This window comes from Cricetulus griseus, chromosome 2, assembly GCF_003668045.3.
Source record: "Cricetulus griseus strain 17A/GY chromosome 2, alternate assembly CriGri-PICRH-1.0, whole genome shotgun sequence".
Classification (NCBI taxonomy): domain Eukaryota; kingdom Metazoa; phylum Chordata; class Mammalia; order Rodentia; family Cricetidae; genus Cricetulus; species Cricetulus griseus.
Genome location: NC_048595.1, coordinates 185,440,087 through 185,462,955, shown reverse-complemented (window position 1 = coordinate 185,462,955; position 22,869 = coordinate 185,440,087). Strand labels below are relative to the sequence as shown.

The 22,869-nt window shown below is 36.9% G+C and overlaps 1 protein-coding gene across 2 annotated transcripts in view; it reads left to right on the top strand.

Moving 5' to 3' along the window:
* Snx2 (sorting nexin 2) overlaps positions 1 to 22,456 on the top strand; it is a 42,296-nt gene extending 19,840 nt beyond the window's left edge. The window contains exons 6-15 of one of the 2 annotated variants that reach the window (XM_027400896.2): positions 812 to 953; positions 2,526 to 2,604; positions 8,958 to 9,033; positions 9,728 to 9,841; positions 10,098 to 10,191; positions 12,330 to 12,535; positions 17,381 to 17,524; positions 19,218 to 19,298; positions 19,404 to 19,475; positions 21,410 to 22,456. In XM_027400896.2, coding sequence (XP_027256697.1) covers positions 812 to 953; positions 2,526 to 2,604; positions 8,958 to 9,033; positions 9,728 to 9,841; positions 10,098 to 10,191; positions 12,330 to 12,535; positions 17,381 to 17,524; positions 19,218 to 19,298; positions 19,404 to 19,475; positions 21,410 to 21,460 — 1,059 coding nt within the window. In that variant the 3' untranslated portion in view covers positions 21,461 to 22,456. The remainder of the gene's footprint in view (positions 1 to 811; positions 954 to 2,525; positions 2,605 to 8,957; positions 9,034 to 9,727; positions 9,842 to 10,097; positions 10,192 to 12,329; positions 12,536 to 17,380; positions 17,525 to 19,217; positions 19,299 to 19,403; positions 19,476 to 21,409) is intronic. The other variant, XM_027400897.2, reaches the window with a different exon arrangement.
* The last annotated feature ends 413 nt before the right edge of the window (positions 22,457 to 22,869 follow it).

Here is a 22,869-nt window from a genome sequence, read left to right as displayed (position 1 = left end):
TAGGTAGGGGCAGGTGCAGCAGAAAGAAGTTCCTATTGCTCTAAGCCAGCTTGAGAAACACAAACAACTACAACCAGGGAGGGCATTGATACTTGATACCAAAGAAACAATTTTGAAAGTAATCAAAATAATTTTTTGAATTATATAAGTAGGAGAATCGATGTTTGAGTATAAGGAGTCATGAAGATATTTATTTATGATACAGGAAGTTTGTAGTTGGAGAAGGACAAGATGGGGAGGGACACAGTGAGGTGGGGTAAGTTTTGTTAATTGTTGAAACAAGTCCTTATTAAAACCCTTACTATGGTTTGGGGCTCTGTTGCAAGCACCTGTCAATGGCAGTAAACAGTAGAGGAAAGTGCTGACCTTATGGTAAGGGTCTCTGTCTCTGACTCTAGTAGGGAAAATTCAGTGAGTTTGAGTTCAGTGTGGAGCTGCCTTTTGGGAGGTCTGGGCCATGGGTAAATATTGAAGAATCAGTAACCTATGCATTGTGAGCTCAAAGCTATCCTGTATCAAGACCTGCCTCAGAACGAGAGAAGGGGGAAACCATTAGCAAAAGTACAGTAGAGAAGATGTTAAAGATCAAACATAGAATAAAGCAAGTATTTTCTAACCTTATGTTACTTTTTAAAAAATATGTCTTTGGCCTTAAATTTTAGTTTGGCTGTTGTTGTTATCTATAAGCCATACGAGATACTCTGCAGTCATTTGCAAATTAGAGCAGACTACACTTGCAGTTACATGCAGTATTAATTTGTAAATGATCGCTTCATATTAACAATGTGAAATACCTGTTCTTGATTTGTAGACTTCTCTTTCCATGTTCAGTAAGAGTGAATTTTCAGTCAAAAGAAGATTCAGTGACTTTCTTGGTTTGCATAGCAAATTAGCAAGCAAATATTTACATGTTGGTTACATTGTGCCACCAGCTCCAGAAAAGAGTATAGTAGGTAAGCATAAATCAGAACATTACTTTTTGCTGTTCCTAGTTCAATTTTAGCTGTTGTGGTTCATATATCTCTTAATCATCCCCAGTCAGGGCTCCTGTCTAGAGGTACAGGTTTATATGTGTTGTGATGATCTTCTGTATCCTTGAAGAACATGTAGCTTGTCTTTTTAGTTTCCAACATAAAAATATCTGGTTGTTGAATATTGGGTTGAAATTGATCAAATTGAAGGAGGTTAGAAACTAATTTCTAGGGTCATTAGAATACCAATTTACTGAGTCCTTTTCTGGTGATATTTGTGTTGTTAAAATGTTAATATTTTCTCTGAGAGCTAGGTCCTATTTGGTGTTCAACTATATATTATCCAAAGAGAAGTTCAATTTAGCCTTGCTCATATAAGAGCTATTTAAATTCTTCTTAGCTTATTTAGTTCCCAGCCAGGTTTAGTGGGATCCTGTCTGAAACCCACAGGTCCTCCCTCCTCTGCCTCCCAGGTGCCTGAAATAAAACAAAAATCATTACTGTGATCAGCAGTAAGGACTTAGTTTTCAAAATTCAGAAAATTTCAAAAGAAGCAGAGCCTTTGTTATCTTTACTATGAAATTTTTTGCTGCTTATTGTGTGTGTTGAGCGGTGTCACTCTTGCTACCTCATGCATATGGAGGACAAGACAATTTATGGAAATTGGTGCTTTCCTTCCAAGTGGATCCCTGGGATTGAACTCAGGTTAGTCAGGTTTGGCAGCAAGCATCTTCATACACTGAGCTATCTCAATGGCCCCATTCCACTTTTAAGACTTAGGTCTTAAAATTTGTAGGGAGAGCATGTAGTAAATTCATCAATTGCATTTACCACGTTTCATCATTCCATAAAGACCTTTATTGACATTGACTGACTATAGCTTTTTAAACTCCATTTTATGTGTTAAAGTGTAGGAATGGGGCCCAAGGAGGTGGCTTGCTACTTTTGCAAAGAGCTAGAGTTTGTTTCCCAGGACCCACATTAGACACCTGTCTCACAACTGCCTATAACTCCAACTCCAGAGGATCTGCTGTCCTCATCTGGTCTCTGCAACAACTATATGCATGTGTATGTAACAAACTACACCCATATACAGAAGTAAATAATGAAATCTTTTTAAAAAGAATGTAGGGGGGGAAATGAAACTGGAGATCTAGGTCAGAGGTAGAGTACTTGTCTAGCATTCATGAGGCCTTGGGTTCAAGCCCAAGGGAGAAAATAGTCTTGAAATATCAAAACATTAGTGTTTTTAAAGTGTGAAGTACCATAAAAATGAAATTTTTATGTAAGCTTTTATATAAATTTGCTGTATGAGTTCAAAACCCACAAATACAGTTTAAGTTGTACTTTATTTACATGTTCCTGCTGTAGATATTTATTCATTAGATATTAACACATCATGAGATGTAATTCTTCAAAGTAGGTTTCTCTTTCAATAAGGTCCCAGCTACCAACATAGGGACATTACTATAAAGTTAAAAGTATATTTTTATTATGATGATCTGTTTCATAATAATCTAAAGTTCTTACAAATTTCATCTAACTTCTTCAAAGGTATGACCAAGGTCAAAGTAGGTAAAGAAGACTCATCGTCCACTGAGTTTGTAGAAAAACGAAGAGCGGCGCTGGAGAGGTAATTCCAAGTCACAGCACCACTGTCGCCATGCTTTCTTTAGTCCTCAGCTTTGTAGTCTAATAGCATGACACCTGTTTCTGTATCATGTTATAAGCAGGAAATTAAAGCAATGAATTAATAGATGTTAAGATCATATCATAATCACCAAGAGCACTAAAAACCGACTATAGCAGGACGTTGGTGTCTCGAGCCTTTAATCCCAGCACTAGGGAGACAGACGCAGGCGGATCTCTGTGAGTTCGAGGCCAGCCTGGTCTCCAGAGCGAGTTCCAGGATAGGCTCCAAAGCTACACAGAGAAACCCTGTCTTGAAAAAAAAAAAAAAAAAAAAAAACTGATTATAAATGTAAGAGGAAAACATGGAAACTATGCTTGCAGGAACACCTGGTAAATGTCTGGAGAAGCCATGTGTGGTGTACACTCCTACAATCCCAGTATTCAATAATCTGGCAGAAGGACTTTTAGCCCTGGCATGTCCTGGGCTACATAGAAAGACCGAGTCTCAAAAAACAAAACAGGCAGGAGACTGGTCCTTCATGGAGAAATGCTTGTATAACATCTCTGATGCCTTGAACCACACCCTCAGGACAGCCCCTTCCCAAATATAATGGGTATAAATTACTTAGATGCGTGGAAAGTTATACCATATCTATCTACTATTTTAATTATGCCATATTTACCTACTATCTTACCTAATGAATTAGTTATAGTTTGTATAAATTGAATTTTTAGATTAGATTTATTTTAATTTATATGAGTGTTTTGTCTGATTGTAAATGCAAGCTTGGTGCCTATGGAGTTCAGAAGAGTGGGTTAGATTTCCTGAAACTGGAGTTTACAAATGGTTGTGAACCACCGTGTAGGTTCTGGGAATAGACCTGGATCTTCTTCAAGAACAAACAATTCTTTGTAATTACTGAGCCATCTCTCTAGCCCTAAGTTGTTTGAATAATTGTTTGGTGTAAGCACTGTTAAACAATGAAAACTGCATGTGTGTGCCCTTACATTTTTGTGTACTTGATTTTGACTTTAATGGATAGTAATGTTACTCCTTGCTTATTCATTATAAATTAAAGACTAATTATAACATGTTATATCTTCCTTTAGAGTATATAATTATACATGTCCTATAGATTTAAAGACTTGCTTTCTTTCTTTCCTTTTTGAGACAAGGTTTCACTGTGTAGTCCTGGTTGGTCTTGAGCATAAAGATCCGTCTTCTTCTGGGTCCTACACGACCAGGCACTGCCACACCTGGCCTAAAGCTTACCTTTTTAATGGAAGACTAGAATATTCCCAGTCTAGTTTCTTAACATATAGTCCTTCCTTCCTTTGATGAAATGTGAAAACAAACGTGAGACTATCAGAAGTCAACTCTATAGTACAACAAACCTTTTTTGTTTTGTTTTTTTGGAGATAGGCTCTTACTATGTAGTCTCGGCTGGTATGGAACTCACTGAGTAGACAAGGTTGGCGTGTCTCTGCCTTCCAAGTACTGGGATTAAATGTGTGAACCACACATGATTCTGGTCACTGAAGCTTTACCAGTTTCTAATAGCATAGTTAATTTTATCTGCTTCTCATTTTTCCTTCTGCCTTAAAATCAGTGACTAAGGAGGTAGAATAGGCTTTTAGGAGTGTATGTGTATTTGTGGTACAAATTAATTTTTACAACTATTTTTGAAGTAACTTTGCTTTGGTAATAAATTGTTCACATTTTAAGAAAATTCCTTAGTAAAGTCAAGTTAAACCATATTCCATTTTTAAAAAAAGCTAAAGAGAGCAGGAGAGAGCCCAGCAGCTAAGAGTACTGGCTGCTCGTTTACAGGACCCACATTCAGTTACCAGCATTTCATGGTCACTCTAACTCCAGTTCCAGGGGATCTGATGCCTTCTTCTGACCTCTGTGGGCACTATATACATACAGTATACAGACATACAGGCAGGCAAAACATTCTTACACTTAAAATACAATTTTTTTTTTTTTTTTGTCTCTTGAGATAGGTTCTCTCCAAGTAGCCTTGACTGTCCTGGAAACACACTCTGTAGACAAGGCTGGCCTTGAACTCAGAGATCTACTTGCATTTGCCTGGGATTAAAGGCATGGACCACCACTGCCCAGTATAAATTACAATTTTTTAAAGTTTAAAAATAGGGGCTGGAGAGATGGCTCAGGGGTTAGGTAGGAGCATTGACTGCTTTTCCAGAGGACCTGGGTTCAATTCCCAGCACCCATATGGCAGCTGATTACTGTTTGTAACTCTAAGACCTGACACTTATACAAACATACATGCAGGCAAAACACCAATGCAAATAAAATAAAAATATTTTAACATTTAAAAATAAATTTAATATCTAAAGAATATGTAGTTTACTATTTTTAAATTTAAAAGACTGAAAACGGGGATCATTTCAGAAAGAATCTAGTTACTCAAAATGATCTAAATTGAATCAGAAGTTTAAGCACTGGAATTGATTGTGTTGCAAGAGAAGTCATAGAAAGAATACTTTAAAGATTAAAGGCTTGTAATGTTCTTTCTTGGTTTTCTTAATTCTGAAAATGTAACCATACCTCTTGGAGAAACATTTCAAGTCTTATTTTCCTATGAGTAAGTTGGGTTTTTTTTTATTATCATTACTTTGTATTTTATTTTGGTTTTGGTTTTTTCAGACAGAATCTCCATAGCTGTGTGTCTTGGAACTCACTCTGTAGACCAGGCAAGTCCTGAACTTAGAGATCTGCCTGTCTCTACCTCCCAAGTGCAAGCTAGCATCAAAGGTGTGCGCCATTACACCCTGTGAGGAAGTTTGAAAAGTTTGGATGGCATGCTGGCTTAGACATTAAGATTTGTTGTGCCAGGAGCACAGTGTCCTTCTAGTTTGACTGTACTGTATAGTCCATTACGGTAGCTTCATGCAGTACAAAGTGTCTTTTAATTTCAGTAGTCCCTTAAAAGTCTCGGTTAGCATACAAAGTGGGTATCATGACATTTCATGTGTTGTCATACTTTGTTCTAATCCATCCCACTTCTACATGCAGGTACTTTCTTTACTGAAAGTTGAATGCTACCTTAAGTGTAATTAAATGACTTATAGAATAGATGAAATGGAAATGATTGATTTCAGCTTAACTCTAATACTGTTTGGCCTGAGCCAGTGAGATGGCTCAGCACGTAAAGGTGCTTGCTATGCAAGCCTTGCAACCCTGAGTTCAATCCCTGAAACCCACATAAAGGTCAAATGAGAGAACCAGTTCTACAAAGTAGCCTCTCATCTCCATGTGTACGCCATGCACTTGTATGCTTGACTACAATCACAATAATAATAAAACTGATTGTTTTATAAAACCAGAAAGAGATAGTTAAGTATCCAAACATCCCCTGTGCTATACTCAGTAAAGTAAGCAGAGAATACTTTTATTAAGAATATAATAGGTGGGCATGCGACTCATACTTGTAATTCTACTAGGGAGTCTGAGTGAGGCAGGAGGATGCTACATCTTTGCTAGCCTGAGCTGTATTTTAAAAAAACGGGAGGAGGTCAAAAGGCAAGCAAGTATATCTTAAGCCAAACAGACACAAAGACATTTAGAGAGGTATGATTTAGAATGTGCTTTCATTTGAAATCTGCCCTGTACTACAATATTTATGTGACCTTGGGCAACAAGTAACTTCAGTGTATAATTATCTCTAAATGAATTGGTTAGGATCAGTGTTCATGTCAAGCATCTAAAAAACGTCATTTGCAAGACCCAAGCAGATAAGATAGATTGATTAATCCTACTCTTCCACATCAAGGAATTTGGAGATTGGTCACTGTCTAGGGTTATCTGATTTACCAGGAAGTTCTGTTGCTTGTTTCCTAAACATGGACTCTTCAGTCTAGCGGTTAGCAGTCCAGAGATTTAATTAGCTACATATTCTCCTAATGGACTCCTTGACAATTCTATTCTTCTTTCTTTTCATAGAAACACAACTTGGCTGGATGTAGTTTCAAAAGCCTGTAGTCACAGTACCTGGGAGTTAGAGGGAAAAGATCAAGAATGCAAGTCACCCTCAATTACATAGAGAGTTTGAGGCCAGCCTGCACTACATGAGACAGTTTCAAAACAAACAAAATCACTGCATGGCAGATTGCACAATCTAATGTCACTCAGTAAAACCAAAGTTCTTCAAATTGACTACAAATCCCCACCCGACCTGCACTATTCATTCATTTCCAAAATGCTGGAGATCTCACATGCTGCCACACTTGGCTGGAATGCTTTGTAGAGATTGATTGTTACATGCATGACTGGTATGGGAGCACCTACTGTTTGCCAGCATTGAAATTAACCATCTATAAAGACTGCTTCATGTAGTATGAGTCTAAATTGAATAGCTTTATCAATAGTATTAGGAGAATTTTATTGTTAAAAATTGTGAATCTGAGTCTTACTATTTAAAAATAACATTTAAAATTTTAACTCCAAGCCTTCTTATTAGTCATGTCTATGGGTGTTTTGCCTGCATGTATGTTTGTACATCATATGTGTGCAGTACCAGCTAATGCCAGAAGAGAGTATTGGATCCTCTGGAGCCGGAGTTTCAGGTGGTTGTGAGCTGCAGTGTATGTGCTGGGAATTAAACCCAGCTCCTCTGGAAAATCAACCACTGCTCTTAATAGCTGAGGTATCTCCAGCCCCAACTCGAAGCATGTTTTATAACTCTGGAGGGGGGCGGGGCTTGAGCTCTCTCATGCGCACTTGCTCTCTTGAGCACGTTTAGAGGTTGAGTCATCAGGTATTTTCCTAAGTCACACGCTATCTTAATTTTTTGATACAAGGTCTCTCACTGAGCCTGGAGTGTTCCAGTTAACCAATTTGTAAGACTGGCTGGCTAGCAAGCCCCGAGGATTTTGAAATAAAATAGAAACATTACTATAATATAGGGAAACTTTTGTTTTGTTTTGTTTTTGTTTTTTTGAGACAGGGAGCCTATTCTGGCACTTGCTCTGTAGACCAGGATGGCCTCGAACTCACAGAGATCCACCTTCCGAGTGCTGGCATTAAAGGTGTGTGCCACCGCCGCCCAGCCTTTTTTAAAACTATATATGGATGTTTTTCCTACATGCAGGTCTGTATACTATGTGTGTACCTGGTACTCACAGAGGCCAGAAGAGGGTGTTGGATCCCCTGGAACTAGAGTTACAAACAGTTGTGAGCTGTCATGTGGGTGCTAGGAACTGATCCCAGGTTCTCTGGAAGAATGGTAGTGCTCTTTTAACTGCCTTTAACAGCCTGGAAGGAAACATTTTTAACAAAATTGGAGTAGATAAGTGAGAATCAACTAGTTAATCTTTTTCATTTCTGTGAAATCATGATTGCTGATTTATTATGAATAGCAAGCAAAAACAGGCTTTTCTTGGAAGATAATGACTAAAATTTATGAAATAAAAGTTAAAAAAAAAGGAAATTGCTAGGCATGATAGTATATATATTTATAACTCCAGCCCTTGGGAAGCTAATACAGGAGGATAGCAAATAGACCAATCTGGGCTACTTAATGAGAACTTGTCTCCCCCCAAAAAAAGGAAACAATGAAGAAAATTTACTCTTCTTCAAATCAAAACCAAGGACCAAAAGCTGATTGTTGTTTAAATGTACCAATAAGCAGAACTATTGATAGGCAATCTCCTAATTTGTAGATAGTAGTAATTACACTTGATGACAAGAAAATACACATGTTAATTTACTTCTCTAAAATTGTAGATAGAAACATATTAACTTTACCCAAAGGCAAATTGTTACACAAGCTCATACACCCTTTTGTAACTAAAATGTCACAGTGAGAAGTGAATAAAGTATTTACTTTGTCCCCCCTTTCAAAAGGTGAGTAAAGGGTCTAGAGGGATAGTTCAAAGTTTAAGAGTACTTGCTGCTCTTGCAGAGGATGTGGGTTTGTTCCCAGTACCTGCATGGTGGCTCACAACTACCTCTGAGTCTAGCTCTGGCTCTCATGGAGACCAGACTTGTGTGTGTGGCACATGTAGGCACTTACACGTACACATAATACACAATAATTCTTAGAAAATGAGATAGGATCTCATATGTAGACCTAACTGGTCTAGAACTTGCTATGTTAGACCAGGGTGGCCTCTAACTCACAGAGATCCGCCTCCCTCTGCTTCCCAAGTGCTGGGATTAAGGTGTGTACCACCATGCCCTATTCAATATATATAACATTCTAGATAGTGAGTGCAGACTAATAAGAGATAGATTGAAGATACTTTTTACCTAGTTATGTTTATTCATTTGTTGAAACACAGTTTAAAACTGTACTAAAATTGGATCAATTCAACTCTTAAATCTAGGTATCTGCAGAGAACAGTAAAGCATCCGACCTTGCTTCAGGACCCCGACTTAAGGCAGTTCTTGGAAAGCTCAGAGGTATCTGTCCTTTAATTTGCCTCATTCTCCTTTGTAATAACTAATACAAGAGTAGCTATTCAGTAAATGATTAGTTAGTGGACACAGTAAGACAGTATGCTGGGACTTTGGGTTCTGCTGAACTAAATTACTATCAGACACCTTCTGTTAGTGATAGAGGGTGATCAGTTCCTTTCTTGAAAAGTTTGAACTGGATTTAATCAAATGATTATAAATAGTTTTACTGTCACTGCCCTGATTGTTACTGCTTCAGATTTTTATAAAAAGCATTGCCTGAGTCTCAGAATTTTCTAGAAACTCACAAGCACAGCCTTAACAGAGCATGGGGAGATTTTCTCAGGAGCGTCTTTGCTCACCAGCAGCTTGTTTGTGCTTGCAGACAGGTGGCCAGTGGTAGAGCTTGGCAATTTCTTAATGTATTTTGACAAACAGCATTTGTTCTATCTAAATGTAAACGTGCAGAAGAAAAGCAAATGGAAAGTCTATTTTTTAAGTTTTCCTTTGAGATTGTACAAGTAGTGCATTTGAGAAATTAGATCTCACTGTTGAAATGTATGAGCCTGAAGAAAATACGCCTCTTTTCTCTTTTCTTCCCTCTCTTTTCTTTATTTTAGGAGGGGTATCCCTTTTGTGCCCAGTTAAATCTCTAGGCTTTTAACCGGTTTGTTTGCCCTTATTTGTCATTCAATTCCAGCTGCCGAGAGCAGTTAATACACAGGCTCTGAGTGGAGCAGGAATATTGAGGATGGTGAACAAGGCTGCCGACGCTGTCAACAAAATGACAATCAAGATGAATGAATCGGATGCAGTAAGAGCTGATTTTTCGACTTGAATAATGAAATGAATTAATGAGCCCAACAATTGCATTTTAAAGCTGTACAAGCAGAAAATAGGATATTAATTTGCTTATTGAGTTCAGTTCTCAGCTACATCAGTTGACCACCATGGTTATATATGGCTAATTTGCTGTTCTAAAACAAGGAAGGTAGCTTGCTATTGGTAACCTAATTTACAATGGTTTGTTCGTCCTAAATTAGCTCCATTTTTCATTTTTTTTTTCTTAGTGGTTTGAAGAAAAGCAACAACAATTTGAAAATCTTGACCAGCAACTTCGGAAACTTCATGCCAGTGTTGAAGCCTTGGTCTGCCATAGAAAAGGTTTGTTTGCCTTGTTAAAGTGAATCCTCTGCAGCGACCATGGGAAGGAAGACAGTTTCAGAGAATAGTTTGGGTAGAGTATGGTGCATATAAGAGGCTGAAGCAGAACTGCCATGCATTTGAAACTAGCCCAGAGTACATAGAGAGACATCATAAGACAGAAAAGGGATATTTTGTTTTAATATCATTTAAAACTTTCTGCTAGATTTTGATCTGACTTCTAGTTTAAAATTAGAAAAACCAAAAGCTTATAAAACTTTTAATTTCAGACTTAAAATTATTACTCATCTGGTCAACTCTTGATACGTTTATAATTTAAGAGATAAAATTGTTTTATTAGTAACTGATTATAATTTGAGATTCTAAAATTTGTATTTGTAGGTAGGGCTCATATTATGTCTCAGTGATAGAGTGCTTGTGTAGCATGCATGAGACCCTAAGTTCAATTCTTTGAACCATGGTGGAGAAAATTAAAAACTGATATTTACAGCTTTTCTTGAAAGTATTTGTATTGTGCCTCTATTTCTTGAAAAACTGTGAATTATTTTGTATATGTTTCCAAGTATTTAGGGGCTAGAGATGTCCCCTACTTGGTATTGCTTGGTGAACAAGCAGAAGGCCCCTGTATTTGAGCTCCAGCACCACTTAAACTGGGCAGTCAGGAGTTCAGGGCCAGCCTCTATATGTGAAGTGCAGGGTCAGCCTGGGCTAGGGACAAAAAAGAATTATGAAGTCCAAACCATGTTATTTAAAACTAGGTTTTGGGAGTAAAATGTTGATAGAAATTTTGAATTGTAATTTCTTTTTTTAATCCACAAGGTTTTGGGTTGGATTATTGTTTGTTTTGCTCTAACTTTGGGGGTGAGGGTATTTGTAATGTCTAAGACTCTTCATAATGGTTTTTTAAGATACTTACTATGTGATGTTTAATGGATTTCATTAAGGTAACAGTAATAAAACTAATTACTTAGGATAAATTATTTTAAAATTTATCTTTATTTATGTGCATTGGTGTTTTGCTTGCATGCATGTCTGTGTGAGGGTGCCAGATCCCTTGGAACTGGAATTGCAGACAGTTGTAGACTGCCATGTGGGTGCTGGGAATTGAAGCTAGGTCCTCTGGAAGAACAGCCAGTGCTCTTTTGAGCCATTTCTCTAGCCCCCATATGATTATTATTTCTATATAATAGTTTGTTATAGCTTTACTGTTTGTATTATATATCTCTTAGGAGGTAGGCTTTGGATTTTTTTTTTTAAAGAAATTATAGAGTAATGGTACAGTTTTCTGAAAGTGTAATTCTTAGTCATTGTTAGTAGCCTTTAAACACAGAAGTTTTCTTCATTTGAAGTACTTGGAATAGTTATATTTAAAATAATCTAGAAATTCTGATTGGAGAAATTAAGTGTTTGAGGTCAGCCTGAACTAAATAATGAGTTTCAGGCTAGCTCTTGTTTCAAAAAAAAAAAAAAAAAAAAAAAAGACTTAATTTCATATACATGATGTATTTACCTTGTTTTTCCTTCTGGGTAGATAAGATTTTCATTAAAAATTAAGACATTATTTTCAATGACAAATGTTTAAATGCCAAAGAGCATAGTATAAATTGTGATCTTTTAAAAAAAGTATTATTCTTAATTATATGTACTTCTGTGTGCCAGTGTGTGTGTTTACAACTTGGGTTCTCCAGAACAGCAGTACACACTCTTAACCTTGGAGTCATCTCTCCAGCCCTTTTAATTTTTATCTTTATGTTTCTTATATCAGAAACACACTGAAGCCTTTAACAGAATGCAGAAAAGAATAAATGAGCACTTTGGGGTAAAAAAGGGATGGCAGGTTATTGAATTATTTAGGCAGTTTACCATCTGAAAACATAAGCTGTGATTCTTTTGTGGAGGGTTGTGGGACTATTCTGGGATTGGGTGTAAATACAGGCCCTTGTTCATGCTGGGTTAGTGCTCTGCAGCCATTATTCCATACAGCAGTGGTGTTTCTACTAGCATCTGTGCCCAAGGCATTCTATTGACTGTTTCATACTAAATTCTAATAAATAAAATTAGAGAGAATGTAGAGAATGAATATAATATTAAAATTTTTCTAACAAATACTAAGTGCTTTTTTTTTTTTTTAATTTCAGAGCTTTCAGCCAACACAGCTGCCTTTGCTAAGAGTGCTGCCATGCTAGGTAATTCTGAGGACCACACTGCCCTGTCTAGAGCCTTGTCTCAGCTTGCAGAGGTTGAGGAGAAGATAGACCAATTACATCAAGAACAAGCTTTTGCTGACTTTTACATGTTCTCAGAACTTCTTAGTGATTATATTCGGCTCATTGCTGCAGTGAAAGTAAGCCCTATTTTACAAGCTTTCTTACATTCTTTTTACTTAAGCCATTTGCTTTAGATATAATTTAGACTAGACATAATACGAATTGTCTGTAATACCTGGGTAGCCGATACCAATCTGGATTACATAGCAAAACACACAACACACACACACACACACACACACACACTGTCAGAGATAAATTTAAGTGAGAAAATCCTACTGACTGCACTACTGCATAAAAAATAACTTAAATGAGTATTTGTAAATACCATTTTTGTCTCTTACGACATGGATAGTACAATAAAACAGTTTTTAAAAAGTCTAAGGGCAACGGCTGGAGAGATGGCTCAGCAGTTATGAGCACTGGCTGCTCGTCCAGAGGACATGAGTTCAATTTCCAGCATCCACATGGAGACTCATTCCTGTCTGTAATTCCAGTTCCAAAGTTTCTGACACCCTAACATAGACATACATGCAGGCAATAATTTTGAAGAAATAAAGGAGGCGGGGGCTGGAGAGATTGCTCAGCCATTAAAGTCTAGGCTCACAACCAAAAATATAAGAAGTCTAAGGAATGCCAAATAAGAAGTGAAAACAGTATACATTTATTTTCATATTCATATTAAAAATTGTAACTATTAACATTTATTTGCTCATTCTAGCAGTAACTGAAGCTGCCTATTGGTTCTATTTTCATCAGTAAAGCTTGCTAGGCAGTAATAAATAAAATAGGATAAAAGCCAGGCGGTGGTGACACCTTTAATCAGAGGCAGGTGGATTTCTGTGACTTCAAGGCCAGCATGATCTCCAGAGCAAGTGCCAGGATAGGCTCCAAAAATCTACACAGAGAAACCCTGTGTGTGTGTGTGGCGGGGGGACACGGGGGAAGTGGGCGGGGGATAGGATGAAAGTAGGAATGATGGTTGTCTTAATAGTTCAATGGTTCAGGAGGTCTTTAGCATGAATTTGGACAATAAACAGATTTTCTGTCTGTGTACTCAAATGTGTAGTCACATATTTATAGATGAAATGACACTAAATTATACCACAGATTATATTATATAATACTAGATTTTTTAAAAACCTAGTTGCAGAAGGAACCTAGTTAAAAATTGTTGTTCTGCAAATGTCTTTAGTATTCATACCTCAAACTGAGCTATCAATCTCTCAGTATTTTTCAGAAGATATTTTGTGATGTTACAGTATCTTTTAAGTTACTGTTATGGTTGAAAGTCATAATGAGGAAGATCCAGCTATTACCCACTGTTTTACCTTGAATTCAAACATTTATAGAGCTAATGAGACCATCTTCCTCTCCTTTCTTGGCACACTGCCTATTGATGTTTTGTGAGCTAGCTTCAGGAATCAGATGCCATCCCTCTTCTGGCCTCCACAGATGTGCCTCACATATACCACATGTACAGAAGTAATGATAAGTCTTTAAACAGCAAAACAAAAATGCATAAGAAGAGACACCCATGAATCAAGGAGGGAAACTGACAGTGTCTTTGAAGACATGCTGAGAAGAGCTTCCCAGGGAAAGGCCCCATGGTAGGGTAGGCCTGCCTGTAATGACCCCTCAGGAAAAAGCTTTCTTCCCACACCTGAAATCTTGTTAGGTTTTTACATTCTTTGAAATTAGTTAGTTGTGCCTAAGTTGTGAAGATCCCAAAGACCACCATGGAGACATACCCACCAAACTGCAAAAGCAAGGTTTATTGTTCATCTAACCATGACAAGGATCCACGTCTAGCAAGCTGATGCAGCAGCCTCCAGAGGAAGTGGAGTTCCCTGTCTACTGCTAGGTTTTAAAGGAAAAAATCACAGGATTAAATCAGTAGGTACAGGTTGGTTTCTGATTGGTTGACATTTGTGAAGAATTAGGGGAATTTTTCAAAGTCATATTTTGGCATGAAATACCTAATAGTTTTCAGAACTGTATCCTGGAGACTACAGGGGAGTTTTTTTTTTTTTTTTTTTTTTTTTTTTTTTGTCTCCCCTGGAGTTTCTTTTGTGGCAAAACAGTTCCCAGGAACCAAGTATCTAGGAGGCTAAGGGTGGTTCTGGAGTTTGTGTTCAGTTTTGACCCTAGGCTCCGAGAGGCTAAGGGGATCTGGAGTTTCTTTGTGTCATGTGTTGAGTTAGAGGCCTACATGTCTTTTCTGTAACCTGTCATGGCTGCTAAATCAGGGGGCTGAGTGAGGGTCTGGTCCCTTCAGTTACATCCATGTTTTCCAAAGTTTTCTAGAGAATTCTGGCATCAAAAGATGTGCCACAATCAGCTGGGCATGGGAAGAGTTATTTAACTTTGTTTAATCCAGAGGCACCTAAGTTTATATGAAAAATTCTTTTTTCATACCAAAACTCATTTCCATTTAAGTATCAAAGGTGTGTTGAGAAATGCTGAAGGTAGACTGACTAAGAGAGTCACAAAACTGGTCAGGTTTTGTGAAGGCAAAAAGCTCTTCAGATCAACTTCTACTAAAATGTTGGTCAGGTCAGCTGCCTGAGCGTAAGAGATCAGAGTCCTAAGATCGAGTAACAGGCAAGAGTTAGACACACAGGACTATTCAGATAACCAAAAGGACACATTTCCCTCTCCATACACAAGACCTATAGTTTCTCCGAAAGCAGTATTAATCTCTTAAGATTCTTTAGTGTCTTCATAAAAGACTAGCTATGCATGTACATGACACTAATTTTTATTCCTATCCCTACTTGATTTGTGCTTTTGTCAGTACATTCCCCAGATCCCTCCCTCCCCCTCTCCCTCCCTCCCTCCCAAAGAGGAGCATACTGTTCTTGGCCTGCATCTTATACTCAGTCCATTTTAGAGCTATCTCCAGATCAACATTCATAGATATGTCACTTTATTTATTTTTGGGTTTTAAGATTGTGTTTCATATACCTCAGGCTGGCCTAGAAACCATATAACTAAGGATGACTTTGAACTTGAAAGCTTCCTGCCTCCTGTTGTGATTACAAGTGTGTGCCATTACATCTGCTTAAATAAAGCTGGAACTAAAATCCATGGCATATTCAAGCAATTCAAGCTAAATTTTATAAGGTGTTTTGACAAAAAAAATTCCTAAAGTAGAATTATTTGACCAGTAGTTATACATAGATAAGAAACTCAATTTTATACAACTATCATATGTCCCTTTTGTCTGTCTAATGATAGCTTTTCTGTTTATAGCCAAATTGCTATCTTCCTTCCTCCCCTTTCTTTGTGTTTCTTTTTTGTTTTTTTATTTTTTAATATTTATTAATTTAGCCTGGTGGTGGTAGCAAATGCCTTTAATCCCAGCACTCATGAGGCAGAGGCAGGGGGAGCTCTGTGAGTTAGAGACTAGCCTGGTCTACAACAGCTAGTTCCAGGACAGCTCCAAAGCCACAGAGAAACCCTGACTCAAAAAACAAAGCAAAATAAAAGATTTATTAATTTTGCCAGGCAGTGGTGGCATACGCCTTTAATCCCAGCGCTTGGGACAGCAGAGGCAGGTGGATCTTTGTGAGTTCAAGGACAAGGCCAGCCTGGTTTACAGAGTGAGTTTCAGGACAGCCAGGTCAACACAGAGAAACTGTGTCTCAAAAAACAACAACAGAAAAATAATTGTACAAAAGAGGTGCTTCGTAGATACAAAGTCAGGCTTTAACTGAGTAAGATTTGTGTTTCTTTAGGGCCCAGTCCCTGATGTTGTGTTTTTGTTTTGTTTTTCTGAGGCAGGGTCAAGGCTAAGGTAGCCTTGAATTCATGACTCTCTTCTTACCAGTTTTTGAGATTACAGGCATGAATCACAACACCCAGCTATTTAACTGCTTCTTGATTAAAATACGTTTTAAAATTGAAATATCTTTGGCATAGTGCCTTTTGATTCACCTAGTTTGTTCATTTGTTGAGTTAGTAAATATTTGCAATGATGTTAACATATCTCCAAAATCAATCTAGAAAAAAAAATTCATAGTGGGTTTTCCCATCCCGTCCTATTTCCTATCCTGCCCCATTTCTTTTGTTCACACCCTAGTTGCTCTCCTATATCTGTATCTCACTCACTCAGTCTTACTCTGACTACCCCTTGAAGATAGGTGTGGGCTTGGTTGACTTGTTCTAGTAGAGCCCCTGTCAGTTTCTTCATTTAGTTCTGCCTTCTGGTTGTGTTCTTTGTCCCTTATTGCCTTGCGCAGGACTCACCTCTTCCCCATTTTGCTTTACTTTATTATTAATTGTTTACCTTTTTCTATTAGAGTCATCTATGACATTTGTACTTCACTTCCTGTTACTTGGTATCTAACACCACCCCCCATCCCCACCCCCACCCCACCCCACCCGTGTGTGTGTGTGTGTGTGTGTGTGTGTGTGTGTGTGTGTGTGTGTGTGTGTGTGTGTGTGTGTGTGTGTGTGTGTGTGTGTGTGTGTGTGTGTGTCTAGACCTGGCTTGCTTAGAACTTGCCATGTAAACCAAGCTAGTCTCAAACTTACCAACGGTCCTTCTGTCTCTGTCTCATGGTACTGGGATTATAGGGGTAGGGCTGGCCTGGCCCATTTTATGTTTTCAATTTCTGTTTTTTCAACATTAAAATCTTTTTTGTATATTGCTCAATAGGAGAACTTTTAGTATATATCAGTATTTCTTCATTAAATACATCTTTTTTTAGGCCATATAATTCTTTTACATCTTATTGCAAGCCGAATTTAAAATCCTAAAAGCAAGCTAAATTGCTATTGGCACGCATATTTTCATCATCTCTATATATTAGGATAACATTTTAAATAGTTCGCTTTATAGGTTTCAGTATATACTTACATTATAATGAAAGTATTTTTACACTGTTGCTTAATAGCCTTATGCCATCCACTTACAGGGTGTGTTTGACCATCGGATGAAATGCTGGCAGAAATGGGAAGATGCTCAAATCACTTTGCTCAAAAAACGTGAAACTGAGGCAAAAATGATGGTTGCTAACAAACCAGATAAAATTCAACAAGCTAAAAATGAAATAAGAGAGGTAATTATTAATATTGTCTTTACTCAGATTTTTCATGTCATTCATATATGCATAATTTTTCATATTTTTTTCTGAATCATTCAGCACTTAGCTATTTCTCCATATTTTTTTATGAATTATGTGATTTAGTTAGAAGTCTAACACTTTTTATCATCATTAAAGTCTCCAGGGACTTTTGTTACCTCATATGACTATGAAATGAGTGAAGAAGCATGAAAGGAAGCTATCTAAAATTAACCTTTGTACGTTTCTTTTCAAATAGTTTTGATTTCAGATGATTACTCATTTTGTGTCAAAAAATGGTTTTAAAGGTATACCTACCCACATTTAGTTCTCTGGGCAATATTATACCCCATATATATGTAGTATATATGGTATTTAAATAAATTTGTATAAGTTTATTATAATTTATACACTTTTTTTGCCATGCTTCAATAAGGAAATTGAAGAGGTAGGACAACCTTTATATTACTACAAATAACTACCCCTGCTCTTTGCAGAGTATGGACCAGTGTTTTGGTTACATAGTGGAAAATACCATTTCATTGCTTAAATCTTTATTTTAGCTGTTTCATTGGTCACTAGTCACATTTTGTTGTTACCATACTGAATTTAATGATTATTGATGAGTCTTCAGTAGACAATAAATAGTTCCACTTTAAAAAGAATCTAGTCATTTTACCATTACAAAATTTTTTTTGAAGTGCTTGTCATATGTTGAAGTATTTTCATGACCATATAAATTGTGATAAACATGTATTATTGGAATTAGTATTATTGGTATATTTGAAATGTATAAAAATTGAACTGCAGGACTTTTAATTTATTTAATAGTGAACTTTATACTCAAGATCCCTCCAGATGTACATAATGGACATTGATAAGATGGTTCTTTGATTTGTTGGTTTTTGAGATGGAATCTAACTAAGTTAGGTGGGGTCTAACCTTAGGCCAGCCTGGAATTCTCAGTCCTCTTTCTCAGTGTAAGAATTACAGTCAAGAGCTACCATACCGGGCAGGACATTATAGTTCATTACATATTAAAGTATTCTAATTTTAAATAAGTGTAGTAATGAACTATTAATGGAATTTAAGCTGACATGTATTTCTACCACTAGGAAGTAAAATGCACTGTGTGTGTGTGTGTGTGTGTGTGTGTGTGTGTGTGTGTGTGTGTGTGTGTAGAGTATGCCTGTATGCATATGTAATGTGTGTGGGCATATGTATATGTGCATGGACATTCATGTGTATACATGCATGTGGAAGCCAGAGTATCATGTTTAGATGTCTGTCTTTCTTATCATTCTCTACCTTATGTACTACTGAGTCACAGTATTTCACTTGAACCAGAACTTGGTTATTTGACTTGCCTAACTAGCCAGCTTTCCCCAAGGATCTTCTGTCTCTGCCTGCAGGGTGCTAGGATTATAGGCACACTGCCATACCCACCCAATATCTATGTGGGTGCTAGAGATCTCATTCTGATTTTCATGCTTGCACAGCAGTGCTTTACCCACTGAGTTGTCCTCAACTTCTAGATACACCACTGAATTATGTTAGATTGGGTTTTCCAATATTGAGCTTTCTTGCATCTTTAGACATTTTGGTTAAATTAAATGAGTAATCATGACAGTACACTATTTGTTTACAGGCAGAAATAAGCATTTTTTTCCTTCTTGTTTGTTTTCATCAGTGGGAGGCGAAAGTACAACAAGGAGAGAGAGATTTTGAGCAGATCTCTAAAACAATTCGAAAAGAAGTGGGAAGATTTGAGGCATGTATCCTAATTCTGTACTTTCCTTAATTTTGCTGCAGCTCTGTGGTAAAATTAAGTTTAATTTCCTACTAATGTCCTTTTTAATGTATTGTGCTTTAACAGAAAGAAAGAGTGAAAGATTTTAAATCTGTTATCATCAAGTACTTGGAGTCATTAGTACAAACACAGCAACAGGTAAGCTCATTTTCCCTATAGCTTCTAAGGTTTCTCTTAGAGTTATTTTAAAGATGATTAATAGGCTGTTAAGCTGGAGGAAAAAATTACAGGTACACTAAAAATAAAGTTAGGACAACAGAGGGGCAAATGGTAAAGTAACTGGAAGCTATCTTAGATCTGTTGGTCTCTGTTGAATAATATACAGAGGTATACTATTCCCAAAACGAGGCCCTAAAAGGTCACAGAGGGGCTGGAGAGGTAGTGCACATGCATTCAGACAACACACCTACCCATGAAATTCCCCTTATCTTTAAAGTTCATTCGTTTTGGAGATGGTCTCTGTGTATACCTCAGGGTAGCCTGGAAATTGCTGTCCTTGTGCCTCAGTCTGCCTAGTACTGACTGAGGTTGTAGGGGTGCACTGTGGCCCCCAAGTTTACAGTCCTGGTTTCCTTTCCTTATCAGACTCACTGGGGGAGTAAGTATTCCTAGTACATTTCTCTGCTCCACAACAGACAGAAACTTAGACCGAAAACTAATTTTTAAAAGATTTTTCTTTATAGTATTTTGATAATTTTGTTTTATTTGGAAATTTTGAATCCTACAACTGGCATTTGTTTCCTTACCTAAGAGTACGAGCTTCCATAATACATAAATAAAAATAAAATGTATAAAAAGTCTTGCATATACAAACCAAATTAACTTAGTGTCTTTAATAGAATAATTTTTCCAGTTAGCTTTAAAATGTTCAGAAATAGAAACTTGTCCATATACTATGTTATGTCTTCAAATTCAAGCCAGGCACAGTGGTGCAAGCCTGTGATCCCAGCACCCTGGAGGTGAGCCTGGTCTGCGGAGTAAGTTTCAGACCAACCAGGACTATGTAATACAACACAGTTTTCCAATGAGCTAATAAAGCTAGGTTTTTTAAAATCGAACTGCCAGGTGGTGGTGGTGTACAACTTTAATCCCAGAGCTCTGGCAGAGGCAGGTGGATCTCTGAGTTCAAGGCCAGCCTTGTCTACAAACAGGACAGCCAGGCCTACACAGAGAAACCCTGTCTTCAAAAAATCTAAGTCAGATAAAGTTGTTTTCAAAGATGTTGTTTTAATTTAACTTTTTAGTATATAGTCAGTCTGTTTTCTCAGTGACCCAGGGAGTGGCAACTAGTTTCTCCAGTCCCTGTTTTCCTTCCTTATTCAATATTGACTTTTTCCTCCTTTATTCTAGTCTTAACTAGCAATAATACAAAATGTGAATATAAATATAATATTATATAAATGAAATGTGAATATCCTAGAAATTAGGATATGTTATTGCTTTATATTGCAATTGTTGTTTTTTAATTATTTAATAATAGTATGTTTCTATCTATAATTTTTCATATACTTAAGAAGTATAAAAATAGACATTAATTATATTGTTTACAGTGGAATTTGTAATTAGCTAGGAATAATGTTTAAATAAGTTATATATTAATTCTGTTGATAAGACATCTGGTGAGGAAATGATCCATTTAAGAACCATATGTAGCCCGGCTTGGTGATAAACACCTATAATCCCAGCACAGTGAGGCACAGGCAGAGAGAGGGACTGTCACAAAGTCAAGGCCAGACAGTTCTACACAGTAGGGAGAGCCTATCTGAAAAAAACATCAAAAACAAAGCAAAACCCACACACAGTCAAGGTGTGGTCCTGCACGCATAATCCCAGCTCTGGGGTGGCTCAGGCATGAAAACTTGAAACTTAAGGCCAGCCTGAGTTAATTGTGAAACCCTTTCTCAAACAAGTAAGAAAGAGCAGGTGATCCCCATAAGTTCAAACAGTTATATATGTAAGTTTTAAAAGACTAAATTAGAGCTAGCTACTTATGTATATACTTTTTTAAAAAGGGATATATGCATTAAAATGACAAAAATGTAACGAAAATATCTTTTTATTATCCCCCACAGCTGATAAAGTACTGGGAGGCATTCCTACCTGAAGCCAAAGCCATTGCCTAGCGATAACGTTATCCTTGTTAAGGAGACATTGGATTCCTCAGTGAGATCATCTAGAAACCATCTAAATAAACCACTATATATTTTATGAATCACATGTGGTTTTTTTTATATATAAAAACATATGCGCTGACATTTTATTACAAGCTGCATGTCCTGACCCTATTTGAATTAAGTGGACTGTGGCATGACATTCTGCAATATTTTGCTGAATTGAACACTATTGTGTCTTAAATAATTGCACTAAAAAGTGCATCGCAAGGCCAGAAAATTTTACAATCTTTTGTCTTTTATGTTCTGTAGTATGTTTACCCTCATTATGAAGAATATTAGCAAATGCATTGATTAATGTTCACTTATACATTCCTGTACAGAAATTATGATTTTGTGATTATAGTAATAAAATATTACTTGTGAAATATTAGTAATAAATTATTTGAGTATGTAAACATGTTAGGGATCTTTTAATAGGAAGAAATACTTCTAAATGTATATAGTTAATACTGTCATTCCTTAAATGTTTTAATTGATAGGAAATGCCAAGTTCTTACATTGATTTGAATAGCTAAATGAAACTTATAAATTGTCTTATAAAACAACCATAAATCAGGGAACAGTTATCTTGGTCATTTTAGGTAAAGAAGAGAATATTATAAATGCCCAATTGAAAAGTTAGAAGAAGTTGGGCATGTAGTCATGCCTGTAATCCTAGTACTTGGGAAAACTGGAATAAATGGATCATTGCAAGTTCAAGGCCAGTCTGGGCTAGAGAATCAAAACAAACAAAGGATAGTGTTTGTGTTTCAGTCATATGTGTCGTGGATTTCTTTTTCTTTAGCTCATCTTGTTACCTTCAAATGTTTTATTGTTGCCTCTGTTTCTATTTTAAACTAAAAGCAGGTCATCTGCAGTCATGATTGAAAAGGAATTGGTACCATATTAAAACACCATGGTTTAATGAGTAGCCAAGGACAGCAAAAAAAAAAAAAAAAAAAAAAATTGAAGGCAAATGAAATATAATGTGTCTTTGGCACCCTTCTCACTGTTCTTGTGTGTCCTACTTAGATGACTGATACGCAGTGCTTAATGATGATGAAATCAGAAGTTATGACTGGCACCATTAATTTTCCCCCAATCAGGTAACAGCAATATACTGTTAAAGAGGTGTATAAACTTGGCCAGTCAAACTGCATTGGTTTTTGGCAGGTCTACAAAGCCAGGCTCTTAAGAGCATAGCATGAGGGAAAGGAGGGGTGCATGGAGGGAGGCCAGTGACAATTCTTTGGGCTTCTCTAAGATTGCCTGTTCAATATACTGCTCATTTAGCCAATAATTGTCAACTCATCACAGGGTCCCGAAATGGTGAGCTTGTTTGCAGCATCTTCCATCTAAACACTGAAGTTTTAAGCTGA